Source organism: Geotrypetes seraphini, chromosome 5 (genome assembly GCF_902459505.1).
Source record: "Geotrypetes seraphini chromosome 5, aGeoSer1.1, whole genome shotgun sequence".
In the NCBI taxonomy this organism is placed as follows: domain Eukaryota; kingdom Metazoa; phylum Chordata; class Amphibia; order Gymnophiona; family Dermophiidae; genus Geotrypetes; species Geotrypetes seraphini.
The window spans coordinates 223,940,814-223,954,899 of NC_047088.1; the positions used below are offsets into that span (position 1 = coordinate 223,940,814).

The following is a 14,086-nucleotide window of genomic DNA, read 5'->3' on the forward strand; positions in this document are numbered from 1 at the left end:
CAGCCTCTGCCCAAGAAGTTGCCTGTAGTGAAGTTGAATGTGCTTTCAACCCGGGAGAAACTTGTTTATTTCTGCAGATGTAGGCAGCCTTGATAGCCACTTTTCTCCAATGTGTAATGGAGTCCTTGATTGCTGCCTGGTCTTTTTAGGGGCCACAGAACAAATATTAATCAGAAAGGCCTACTAGCTGTCATGTCTGAACCCTGATCCACAAAGGAAGGCAAGCAGACTTCCTATTTCACATGGAAGGGAGAAATCACTTTATGGAGAAGGGAAGGATCAGTGTGGATGTATGTAGAGTCCTCTGAAAAGGAGAGATATGGATCCTGACAGGACAGAGCCTGAAATGCTGACACTGTCCAAGCTGATGAAAATCACCACCAGGAATAAAAGTTTCAAAGTAAGAACATACTGAATTCGGAAGAGCAAAAGGAATGGCCAGGAGGACAATCAGCACTAGATTCAGATCCCAAGAGGGAAGGGACAAGTACGGTAGATGGGAGGTGGAAAGTGGGTGACCCCCTTCAAAATCCAAGGTATGTCCCCATGTATTGCTAAGGAAAGTCCCAGAACCTTACCCCCAAAATAAGAGAGAGCCACTAGCTGAACCTTATAGGTTTATCACCAGCTCCTGATCAAAGCTCTGCTGTAGAAATCCAATCACTGCTAAGATCAGAGCCTTCCATAGAGAAAGGGAGAACTGCCAACACCGATGCTTAATGTTGCCAAGCAGGTGGACAACTTACAGGTCATGAGCAAAGTGAATGTCGCCACAAGAGAAAATCCTTTCCTTGCTTAGCACCGCCTTTCAAAGTCCAAACCATAAGCCAAAAGAGATTTATTTATTTTATTTATTTTTAAAATTTCTATACCATCTATCCCTAGACGGTTTACATAAGATCAAACATACATAAAACAATACAAAAGGACAGACATCAAGATATAAATTGACAGTAAATATTCATTCAAAGTGAGTCAAACCCTATAAAAAAAGCAGTGATCCTCCATTTCTACCAGGCACTGCCCGAGGAGGCCAAGGAAGGGAAAGTGAATCCTCTCCTAGGAGATGAAGCAAAACCACATACAAGGCAGAAAAATAAGGGGTTCTTCCTTGGGCTGCTACTGTATCAGGGCATCTATGCCCATTGACGTCGCTTTCTTCTGGTCCTGTTTTGGCATTCTAGCCCAAAACCATGAGATCAAAGCCAGTCTGTACCCAGGAGGAGCTAAAAAGCCAGTCTGTAGTCCAGGAGGAGATAAAAAGCCACCTACTCTAACCCATATACCCCTAGATCCAGTAGAGAACAGCTGGCAATATTCTCTAAGTGTTGTCTTTGCCAACTGTATTCTGCTTAAAATGCCAGAATGCTTTCTTCATCAAGTCACAGAGGTCTACTGCTTCCAGGGTCATTGCCTTACTCCTGGTGCCTCCATGCTTGTTGATATAGGTCATCACTGTCCTATTATCTGCCAACACTCGGAGAAAAGGAATTATATCAGCACCAAATGTACTGCTCGAGTCTCCATGTGGTTGATAGACCAAGAGGCCTCGATGGAGGGGGGGAGGGGGGAAGAACAGAGACTCTTCTTAAAATCTGCCCATGTAGTCAGCACCCATCCAAAGAGACTTGCACTGGTGGTCATTACTGTCCAAACTGAGCAGATCCAGTAATACCCCCTGAAGGAGATGGCTGGGACATTCCTACCATTCCAGGCTGCAATACGCCTGTAGAGGGAGCAGTAGAGAGTTGTTGAAGCCCTTAGATGCAGGTGTCTAGCAAGACATGAGGGCCACTTGGAGAGGATGCATATATCCTGATTCCAAGGTACCACTTTCATATTTCTGACATGGAGTCCAAAAGTTGGAGATAGTCCTAGACCCATGAAGAATATAACTTAAGAATAGCCATACTGAGTCAGACCGATGGCCCATATAGCCCAGTATCATGCTTCCAAAAGTGGCCAATCCAGGTCACAAGTACCTGACCGAATCTAGGCTTGCAACTTACCCATGCACTCCTCCATGATAAAGACCCTCCCCAGGGCTGTATTAAAAAAAACACCCAGCCCAAACACTCCAGGAGCACATTCACCCGAGTAATGATTGTCACAAAAACCAATGCCGAGTCTGTCCAGACAAATCCATCGTCCAGGTAGGGATCAATCTCAATTCCCTGGCAGTACAAGTAAGCTGCTACCACCATCACCTTGGAAAATACGGGAGGGGCAATCACTAGACTATATGGAAAGGCTCAAAACTGAAAGTAGTGACCCATGACACAAAAGCAGAGGAAATGCCTGAGATCCACTTGATTGTAATATGGAGATAAGCTTCCGAAAAATCCAAGGTGGTCAGGAACTCATTCAGGAAAAGAGATAGCTGAACCAAGGGGCTCAGCATGCCCCCACAAGAAAGATCTGGAGCCTATAGCCACACCAAAAGATCTTGGGTTCCCTACATTTTTGGAGCCATGAAAGGCCATCTGGGACCCAGACCTGATCCAGAGTAGCATTCATCTAATTAGAAGCAACCACTCCCAAAAGTGCAGGCCCTGGCCAAGGGGATACGCGGAGGGGGGGGGGGGGTGACTCAAGGTAAACAACCTCAAGGGGGATTCTCACAACTACTGTAACTGGCACAATATAGATCTTACCCTAGACCCACCACATATGGTGGCCTTCACTCTGGTTGCCCCTGAGAAGACCAGTATCAGCTTTTACTCTACTTTCTTCTTGAACATCTCTCCTTGACAGCTAAGCCTCCTTCCAATGAAATAGAAGTTTTCTTGGTAAATGCTGTGACCAGGGTGTCCACCTCATCAGAAGTGAAAATATATAACTGTCCCAAACCTTGGACCCATGGAGGGCCCCCATTAGGGAACTCCCACTCTACTAGCCTCATACAGCCTCATAGCATTTTATGGATGAGAAAGTGCTTGGAAGGACCCAAAGACCCTCCAAAATAGGGTCCCCCTCTGAGGGCTTAGTCAAAGAGGCCGAGGAAAGGTCTACGGCTACCTAAACCAAAACAAGGTGGGAAAGCTCTTCCCACCCAAAAAATAAGCCAGAGAGCTGAGGAGCGCTCCTCCTCCTCCTCCTTTTCCTAAACAGAAGGGCTTTGCTTCCAAACTCAAGTCAGAGAATGACCAGGAGTTCAAAAGGTACCTCACCTCCCCAGTGCCAGCCCCTATAGACAAAATAGTACCTGACAAAATAGTACCTTCAGTGCCATTTGACTTCTGGAAAGGGTCCCCTAGTGGGCCCCCTTGCAGCCATAGGGCCACCCTCAGTATTAGAGGACCAACCTCTGCTTGACCAGCAGGACTATTTGCTGGAGCCATTCAGGGCTCTGGACCCTCCCTGAGGTCCGGGCCCAGAGATGGTGAAGAAGCAGCCACCCTCACCCCTGAAGACTCGGGGGGGGGGGGGAGGTGAAAAACATTCTGCTGCCATGAAACATCAGCAAGAGACAAGATGGCTGATTTGTTCCCAATGCCTTTGGCAAGAACGAGTCCTGATGGTATGGCAGAAAGAAAATCCTCTGATTCATGGGTGCCCCTCCCCCCAGGACCATTTCCAGAGTTGCAAAGTACTTGGGAATTTGATGTTAATATAAAGTTGGAAGAATGGATTTGGCTATCAACTACAAATTCATTCCACTCAGCAAGTATAATACAATCCATCTTTTTCCTAATGTATAAAGCTTTGTGGACACCAGTGAAAATATCTAAAATGGATGTTAGTCAGAATAACCTTTGTTGATCTTGTAAGTCAGCAGATGGAACTATGGAGCATGTTTTTTGCTTGTCCTTATGTAACTGAATATTGGGGGGAGGAAATATGGTCAACTCTAGGTTTGAATATAGAGTTAGATACGTATAAAGCACAGTTGTTAAAAAATGTACTCATGATAATAGTTAAATCAACATGTCCTAGAGAAGAAGTCCATAATAAACCATTAGGATTGCCTTGGGTAAAGCCATTTCTCATCCTTGGGATAAGCAGCATGGAAATTGCCTTTTGACATCTGGCCAGATACTTGGTTGCTGCTGGAAATAGGAAACTGGGCCTTTGGTCCGACCCAATATGGCAAAATCTTATGTTCTTATATTCTTGAACCAATACAGCATATAAAGGTGTAGCATGAGAATATGATTTCCAAGTGTAAGAAGGTAGTCCTTGAAACACTCTTCACTGCTGCAGTAAACAGCTATTTTTCTCAGTAACAGTGGACTCTGCTACTAAAAAATTTAAAGGTTATATTCATAAGAGCAGTTCCTGAACATGCCAGTATGTTTATTGCTTTTAAGCAATGACCTAAGAATAGGTTTACTCTACCCTTTTTTTTCTCTCCACAGGAGCTTGCCTACAATGGAACCTGCGCAGGTTGAATACTTGATGACAAAATTAATCTATTATTCGATTCCTTACAGCTTCCTTGTCGAAGTCCTTTAATAAGCAGCTCAGCAAATAAAAACCAAAATACAATTAATCCTTTCCACTTCCCCAAGAGAGACATTCATCAGTCTTCCAAAGAAATGCAATCTAAGCAGAATGCAAATAAGTCCTAAAATGTTTGTTCTATTGAACACTGCTTAGTATTCAGCTGTACATCTATCAACGATGTATTTCAACTGTTAACTCAACGACAAATACTATGGCTGCAGAACATCTGCTCTTCTGCAACAGCACAGGTCTTGGTAAAGCACAGCATACGGTAAATGCTGGGATGCACCTCCCCCCTAAACACACACCCCCTTCTTCATAATGATCTCTCCCCCCCCCCTTTTTACAAAGCCGAGTTAGGCTTTTTTTTATTGCTGGTCACGGCGGTATTAATTTAGACGCTCATAGGAATTCTATGAGCGTCTGAGCTAATACCACAACGGCCAGTGATAAAAAAGCCTAACGCGGCTTTGTAAAAGATGGGGGTGGGGAGGTATGTAAAATATATTAGTAATAAGCAGGCTACAGCCTTTATTACACATAAATGTTCTTTACTAATACCACAAGTCATGTTACACCTATTTCAAGAGACTCAATTCCATGCCACTAGGTATAAAGATATCGGGTTTGGTTGGGTATGTTCCAGTCCTCACTAGACTTAGTCCTTTGACCCTGCACAGGCTGGGAGTTATGCACTTGCCTGTAAAAATAATAATAATAATAACTTTTTGAAGGCCTTGCTGCTGTAGTGATATTACACCATTCAATCTAGGTATACGAATATCCAGTAATAGACAGATGTTCCAAAACTGTCTCCTTCACTTTCACTTTCATTTTCCTAATCATGTTATAATCTATTGCTAGGGTCACTTTTTCTCAAGTGGATCACCATTGCCAGATGCAGTCTGAATTCTGCCCTGGTCCTGCCACACTGACCCCCAACCATAACCTGAACTCCACCGATACTCAACTTCCTCCAGAAGCCCAATGCACTCAGTCATGGCTCACTATCCAAGGAGACAATCACCTCTTCTGGAGACCTGGGACAAGCTCTGATCCAACATGGCTCAGTGCCAATTCTCATGGGTCAGAACCAGCAATTTGACTGCTGGCTTAGACCCTGCACTGAACTAGAAGCTCAAAGGAGACCTGTTCTGTTGCACCACCAACTGGCTCCTCTCTCTATCTCTGCACACATTCAACAGATTGCTACAACTTGTCATTTTTATAAGATCACCAAACTTCGTCCCTTCCTTTCTGAACACATTACCAAAACCCTTATCGACACTCATCATCTCACGCTTAGGTTACTGCAACTTGCATAAATAAATCACTCCAACTATGATATTTTTTTACAGTGATGCAGTGGTGTAGTAAGGGAGGTGCAGGGGGTTTGGACTGCCCCGGGCACCGCATCAATGGGGGCGCTGGCTCCTCTCCGCCCCGCTTGCGCCACACCTCCCCCTCACCCCATACCTCTGTATTATCTTCGCTAGCATGCCTGTTGCTCGCGCCAGCCTGGTTCCCCTCTGAATCACTTCCAGGTCACGGGGCCAGGAAGTGACATCAGAGGGAAATCCAACACAGGCGCAAAAAGCATTCTGCCAAGCCACTCTCACTGGTGAAGATTTAGAGGTATGTGGGGGTGGGGAGGGAGAGCACAAGTGTGGAATGGGGGCGGGGGAGGCATGGAAGGAGTGGGGGGCACAGGGGCTCCCCAGGAGCCTCCTACCCCTTACTATGCCATTGCTGTGCATCGTGCCCAAAGACCAAAACAAAATTGCAGGGAGAAGACAAAGAAATGGAAAATCCTTTTTGCACTAAATTCACACTCCTCTCACATTACCATTGCAGGTACATTTTCTGCTGGCGTGGGCTGGGAACCTTGCTGGCACTTTTTATTGAACTGCTACTGTCTTCCTCAGTTTTGCCTGCCAGCATTTCACTCATTCTTCCCCCAGCTCCTTCCTACTGTCTTAGCATAATGGGTCCTGGCACTTCCATCGTGCTGCAGTTCCCAATACCAGCTCAGTCTCTCTCAGTAAGCACAGGTTTGTTTGTGCATGTATACAGACGAATGGAGAAATAAGCAAGTTTTGTTCATGCACTGCCGAAGATCTAACTTGCATTTTGATTAGGCAATTTCTTACACAGCATACATCAAGCCAGATCGGAAGACTTAGGCCATCTTTTACTAAGTTACGGTAGAAGTTTGAGCCTCGGCTTGGAGCACTAAATGCTCTGATGCTCATAGGAACTCTATAAGCGTCAGAGCATTTAGTGATCTGGGCCACGGTAGAAACCTCTACCGCTGCATAGTTAAAAAAAAAAAAAAAAGGGGGGGTGTTTAAATTGGCGCTGAAGAGCTGACAGTTTGGTAGGTGAAAATAGGTTAAAACCACCACCTACCGGACTCACTCAGCATTAATTAAGCTTAAAAAATGATTTTTATCTCAAGAAAACACCATCCTCACTCTTAATAAAGCTCATGTTGAATAGCACTAATTAAAAAAAATAAAGAAAAAAACAGCAACAAGTTTGACAACAGGTATAACCAGTTCCATTGCAGTCGAGGCAGATATAATATGTATGTGCAACCAGCTAGCAAAGAATTATGATCTTAAAATATGAACATAATTCCATTGGAATCAAATACTAAGGGCTAGATTCACTAACCCGCTCGATCGTCACCAATCCGTGTCTGATCCAGGCAGGTCCAATGGATTCTTCAATCAACAATATTCTAACGGGGGCAATCGGAGGAACGTCCCCACGCGCCGACACGGATCACTAGTGTGTGATCCAGACGCATGTACAGACCATCTGCTTTCCCTGTAGATGGTCTGCGCATGCATTTGTGTTCGTTCGCTGCGGGGTTTTTTTTTGTTTGTTTGTTTTTTAGGGCCCCAACTCGATCCCCGGCGGCAGCAACAGCAGCCTCTTTTTAAACTTTTTTAGACTTCTCAACTTCTTTGTGAGCCCGTGGTTTTAACCCACTTAAACCTGTGGGTTAAAACCACAGGCTTGCTGTGCGGGGAAGGGCAGGAGAGATTCGGGGGAGAGCAGGGCGGCAGGCAGGAGAAATTCGGGGGTGAGCAGGGCGGCGATTCGGGGGAGAGCAGGGCAGTAGGCAGGAGAGATTCAGGGCGGCGATTCGGGGTGGCAGGCAGGAGAGATTTGGGGCAGCAGAGAGCAGGGCGGCAATGGAGTTGGTGAGTCAGAAAGGACGTTTGCGACTGGTCCCCAGCAGTCACTTCTTGGATGGATCAGCCAGGCCAGTCGGTTAGCAAAATTTGTTTTGTGAATCGCGTCACTGCCTACTTTGCATGCCGTTCCCCTCATTTGCATGTGTGGATCGGAATCGGATCAGCAGAGAGGTAAGTGAATCGGGCTGGAGTAAAATCGGGCCACAAAGGGGTCGCAAACTGATCGGTACACAATTGGTTTGCTTAGTGAATCTTGCCCTAACACAGGAAAGCTTGGCTAATTGTTTAAAACAGCAGAATATTTTAAAGTTCCTATTTATAGGTACTTTTTCTATATACTTAAACAGGTATACATCAATATTATCACAGTTATTTATTTATTGAGAGCATTTTCAGGAGGTGCTCACTTGCGCCCAAGTACCTGAACTTTTTTCATTGTCTGCTTAATATTAAAGAATCAAGGCTCTTGATGCCTTTTCATAGATTCTGTAGCTAGTTGCAGGGGATGGATTCCCCCCTAATCCTACCTAAGGGGGTCCTGGATGTGAGTAAAAGCACCTATTTTTTCTAGAAAAAACACCACTTTTTTTTTTTTTTTAAAGAAAAATACACAAATATAAAAACCTCAAGAGAAAGAGTTGGCTGGAGATAATCATTTCTGTTCTGGTCTTTAAAGCATTGTCCCCTTGGAAACTATTCAGTTGCCCTCCTCTTCAGAAAACAGATGAGGTTGGGGCTCGTTCGTAATTAAATCTCTCTACAAGTAGTTCTTTTCAATTGTGATAGTGAGCTTCAGAAACTTAACATTCAGGACGTTACAGCTGCCGTTAATGAGGTGACAAAGATCAGGCCTACCTTTAACGATCTGCTTGGCGCAAGCATTATAAACTTGTTCCTGGCTTGTGTTGGGTGGCAACACTTTATCAAAGGCGTAAGGCTTGCTTTGCTGAAAGGAAAAAGGAAAAAAATATTGTTTTAGAAGATGTTTCTCACGAAATGATATACTGAAACAGTAACTGGAGACAAATCAGCAGGTCACTGGAAAAAGTTAAATACAAGACCTCAGCGGTGCCACCCAAGATCCATTATTTAGAGTACTCCATGGGAATCAGTTCACCCTATAATTGTCATCAGTCTTAAGAGAACTCTTCAAAACCGTATAATATTTATGATGCACTGAATCTCTTTTGTTAAACAATTTTTAAAACAAAATATTCAGCTTCAGAAATATCTCATTTATAACTTATATCAGCTGGGAACCTCTCCCAAGATGAGTCATGTTATGCCATCAGGCTGTTTCAAGGAAATGTCCCCTTAATAAATCAAACTCGTCACTTTGTAAAAAAAAAAAAAAAAAAGATACCATGTCAAAGTGACGAGTTTGATTTATTAAGAGGACATTTCCTTGAAACAGCTTATATTTGCAACTTTGCTAACTGACAGTACCATCTGAGTGGTCCGCAGTACAGTGTTCCCCCGGTCGTTCGCGATCGGCAGTTCGCGATCATTCACGGTATTTTCCGACCATGAACCGCCGACAAGGAGAGGGCAGCGGGAGAGGCAGAAGAGAGCAGCCAGAGCGCCGGCGAGTGCAGGAAATCACTCGCTGTATGCTCTGACCGCCTCTTCCTGCACTATGTCGGACCTTATCCAATCAGGAGCTGCTTTGACATGCAAAGTTTCCACAACATGTAGGACTTCCCAAAATGGTAATTGTTTGGGGTTTTTTAAGATGCAATACACTATCTCTCCCCACCCACAGCATCTCTGCAGCAGCCGCAGTGCCACCCAGAGCTCTAACAAAGGACCCGATTCACTAAAGTCAGCGATCATCGCTAAACCGTCGGTAAATGATCGCTGCTAACCAACCCGATTCACAAAACTGGTCATATATATATAAAATGGAAAGGACACTAGCTGTCCAAAAAGGAAATTATAACAAATTTCAAGATGTGTGGAGGCCATTAATAGATTATTGTAAAGATTAAAAATATTCTTCCCTGTATAAAATTTTAAGACATTAAGGGGGGAGGGGGGTGGGTATTTTTTATTATAATTGAAACAAATCATTTTCATAAATAAATAAGGGAGGGGAATAATATTTTATATTATGATAATCAATTATAGGATTTCAAGTGTATTTGAATGCTTAATTAATAAATGTCAATATTGTACTTGATTTAAGATTTGAAATGAATAAAGATTTTAAAAAAAATTAAAAAAAAAAACAAAAAACTGGCCACCGCGTGTTTTCCCCCTCGATTGCACATTTCCCGATCCGGCCATGCAAAACCCCATGCAAAATAGCCACTAACATTTGCTTGGCTATTTTGAATCAGGTTTTACTATCCTAAAACCTGACTGCTGCAGACCTGTCGGTAACTGTTACCAACAGGTCTGCTGAGTTTGAGTTTTTTCTTTTTTTTTTTTTTAATGACACAGATATTTTGCGTGTATTACACAAGCAAAATATCTGCCCATGGAAAAAAAACAAACCCCCCACAACCACCCCCGACAAACACGCCCCCCACCCATGACAAACGCGGTGACCCTGTAAGAACTGGCAGGAGGGATACTCACGCCCTCCTTCCATGAAGCCGTTCACTCCCTTTCCCACCCCAGACTAAAACAGCAGTAGGGATACCCACTCCCTCCTGCATGGAAAAACCTCTCCCCTTCCCAGAAGAAAAAGGCAGGAGGGATGTCCACTCCCTCTTGCCATCAAGCCCGGCTCCCCGAAGGAAAAAACAAACAAACAAACGGCAGGAGGGATGCCCACTCCCTCCTGCCATCAGCCTCCCTTCTCCAGTACCTTTACGTTGGGAGCAGGAGGGGTGCCTCCTGCTCATCCGGCTCCTCCAACACATTGCAGACCTTAGGCCCTGCCCCAGTGCATCACGTGATGCACAGGGAAGGGCCTAAGGCCATGCTTGGCTCAGGCACCTCATTGAATCAATCGCTGTTTCAAAATTGGCCAACAGCGATTGAATTGCTATCTTTAGTGAATCTGGACCAAAGTATGACCTCTACCCAATTTTCCCTTTTACTAAGCTGTGCTAAAAGGCTGTCAGCAATAATCACTGAAGCCACTTTTAGAACAGCTGTAAAATTGCCACATTTCCTATTTTTCTCAATTAATGACCATATGCTAATTTCCTCATTAGCATGGAAGCACTTAACACCTATTTTCTAGGTGGTAAGGGACCCTATGCTAATCACATGCTCATTGGTTTGTGTGAGACAATATAGCTGCACTGATCAGTGCAGAACATACCTTTTCTCCATCTTCAAACACATCTCCAATGCTAAAAAATATTTTTTAGTGTGTGGGTAGAGTACACAGATTCTAGAACTACTGTGGGATACCCAAGTGCACCCTGCTGTAGTAGGGAAGAACTACTCCACAGAATAGCACTGGGTCGCTCTTCAATGAAGGTTCTTGACATAGTTTTACATAGGCAAGGAAATAACACTCCAAATAAAGATCAGACTTGTCCATGCACTGATTTTCTCAGTGGTCAATTACGGATGCGAAAGCTGGACACTACGGAAACAAGACAGAAAGAAGATTGACTCATTTGAGCTTTGGTGCTGAAGAAAGATTTTATGCATGCAGTGGACTGCCAGAAGAACTAACAAATCGATTCTGGAAGAGATCAAATCGGCTATGTCACTCAAGCCCAAATGATGAAGGTATGCCCGTCTTATTTTGGTCACACTGTCAGAAGACAATGATCATTGAAGAAGGACATTATGTTTGGGAAGACTGAAGAAACTAGGTTAAGAGGGTGACCTGCAATCAGATGGCGGGACATGTTGAAAACAACAATAGGGATGACACTGGAGGACCTTAGCAGACTAGCACAAAACCGATCTCTTTTTTGATCTGTAATTCATCATGTCACTAGGACTTGAACACAAGTCAATGAGACCTAACTAACCAAAAAAGCAAACAGGATGCTAGGAATTATTTAAAAAGGGATGGTTAACAAGACTAAAAATGTTATAATACCCCTATATTGCTCCATGGTGCGACCTCAGCTGGAGTACTGCATTCAATTCTGGTCTCCTTATCTCAAGAAAGATATAGTGGCACTAGAAAAGGTTCAAAGAAGAGTGACCAAGATGATAAAGAGGATAGAACTCCTCTTGTACAAGGAAAGACTAAAAAGGTTAGGGCTCTTCAGCTTGGAAAACAGATGGCTGAGGGGAGATATGATTGAAGCCTACAAAATCCTGAGTGGAGTAAAACAGGTACAAGTGGATCAATTTTTCACTCTGTCAAAAATTACAAAGACTAGGGGACGCTCGAAGTTACAGGGAAATACTTCTAAAACCAATAGGAGGGAATATTTTTTCACTCAAGAGAATAGTTAAACTCTGGAACGCATTGCCAGAGGATGTGGTAAGAGTGGATAGCGTAGCTGGTTTTAAGAAAGGTTTGTACAATTTCCTGGCGGCGAGTCTGTTATTGAGAGATATGGGGGAAGCCACTGCTGGATTGGTAGCATGGAATGTTGTTACCCCTTGGGTTTTGGCCAGGTACTAGGGACCTAGATTGGCCACCATGAGAACAGGCTACTGGGCTTGATGGACCATTGGTCTGACCCAGTAAGGCTAGTCTTATGTTCTTATGTAACTTAGTAGACAACACCAGATAAAGACCAAAATGGTTACTCAGGTTAACCTGGAAGGTGACTAAGGTCGTAACTACTGCGCCATACATGTTATTCCCCACTCTGAAGCCTTCTTAGAAGCCTGAAATATACATTTCAACTCTCATTCCCCCTCCCCCCACTTCTTGTTCATCTATTTTTTTTCTTCATTCTATCACCATTTATCTTCACCACCTCTTCTAGAAAGGACATACAAGGGTTTTCATTATACTTTCTGTGAAAAATTAAATCATGCTTACATCCCTCCAGTGGTCATCTGGTCACCATTTTTGGCACTTGTTAAAACAGGTCTAGTCCTAAGCATCTGACGTGTGCCCCAGATGTGTTCTAAAATGTTCAGTTATGGCAGAAAAAGGCCCAGGTCATAAGCCCGCCCTAGTCTCGCCCACACCTCTAACAAGCCCCCTTGGGATTTAGACTGTGGGTGAATAACATAGAAATCCATCCCGAAAATAGCGAATTGAAAGGTTTTAGCAAGAAAATGTCCATCTGCCCGTTTATACCACTTTTTGGATGTTTTTCTCTTTTGGAAAAAAGTCCCAGAACCTACTCTATATGAACATTCTTTTTCCTTGTTTTGGAAAAATGAATAATTTTCTTTAATTAGCCTCTGAAGGGCCTTTTGTTTTGGTCTACAATTAACCTCAGTAATGGCATGAACAGAACGGATGAAGAATATATATAATGCAGAGATGAAAATTTCATTTAAGAAAGTTTAGTTTTTAAGACTAATGATGTCCATTTATTTTTATATATCACACTAGTCTTTAAGCCCGTTATTGTTTATTATTTATTCAGATTTTTGATTAAACACTTTTTCGAAACTACAAAGCGTTGAACAAGATTTAAAATTAACATTTAAACAAAAAATTTAACAAGTAAAACATACATTTCTATTAAAAAACTACAAGACTGACAACAATTACATACTAGGTAAAAACGGACCGAAAGGCCCCTAAACACGAATAGGAAGAGGGGAAGAAATACAATCGATATAGAAAATGTGAGAAACATTTAAGGTAAACACAAAAGGGGATTGGGAAAATAAATGTGAAAAACAAGAATAGATTAATTACTAAAATACAGTTGATCAATTAAAAGCATCTTTAAAAAGAAAGCACTTTAAATTGCTTTTAAAATTTTTTAAGTTTTTTTCCATTTTTAAGTGTAAAGGAAGAGTATTCCAGATCATAGGGGCTGTCACAGAAAAGATTGAGGTACAACGCGTACCAATTATTTTTAAAAGATGGAATGTTAAGATTGTACTGAGAAATAGATCTTAAAGCTCTCGGAGGGTCATATGGGATCAAAAGTCTATCTATAAATGCTGGTGTATTGGACTGCAAAGTTTTAAATGTCAGAAAGGCATGCTAGAATAGATGTGTCTGTCTGTCTGTTTCTTTATCTCTCTCTCCTTGGCCGCTGTCTGTATCCTTCTGTCTCCCCCTCCCCGCCAAGCAAAGCTGTCTGCCCCCAGCACCCATCTCCCCCCCCAAATGTCTCTCCATGGCCCTCTTCTGTCTTCCCCCCCAGAGCAAAGCTGTCTGTCCCCAGCACACCTCCCCCCAAAGCAGCCCCCTTTCCCTATCTCTCCATGGCCCCTTCTGTCTCCCCCAGCACACCCCTCCCCCAAAGCAGCTCCCTAGCCCTCTCCCTGGCCCCTTCTGTCTCCCCCCCCAGAGCAAAGCTGTTTGCCCCAAGCACACCCCTCCCCCCCAAAGCAGCTCCCTTTCCCTCTCCCGCTGACTCTCTCTCTGG

General features: G+C 43.5%; 1 protein-coding gene across 1 annotated transcript in view; it reads right to left on the reverse strand.

The window, feature by feature from the left end:
* KIF5C (kinesin family member 5C) overlaps window positions 1–14,086 on the reverse strand; it is a 242,236-nt gene that overhangs the window by 184,250 nt on the left and 43,900 nt on the right. Inside the window, exon 2 of the mRNA XM_033946311.1 lies at window positions 8,508–8,598. Coding sequence (XP_033802202.1) covers window positions 8,508–8,598 — 91 coding nt within the window. The remainder of the gene's footprint in view (window positions 1–8,507; window positions 8,599–14,086) is intronic.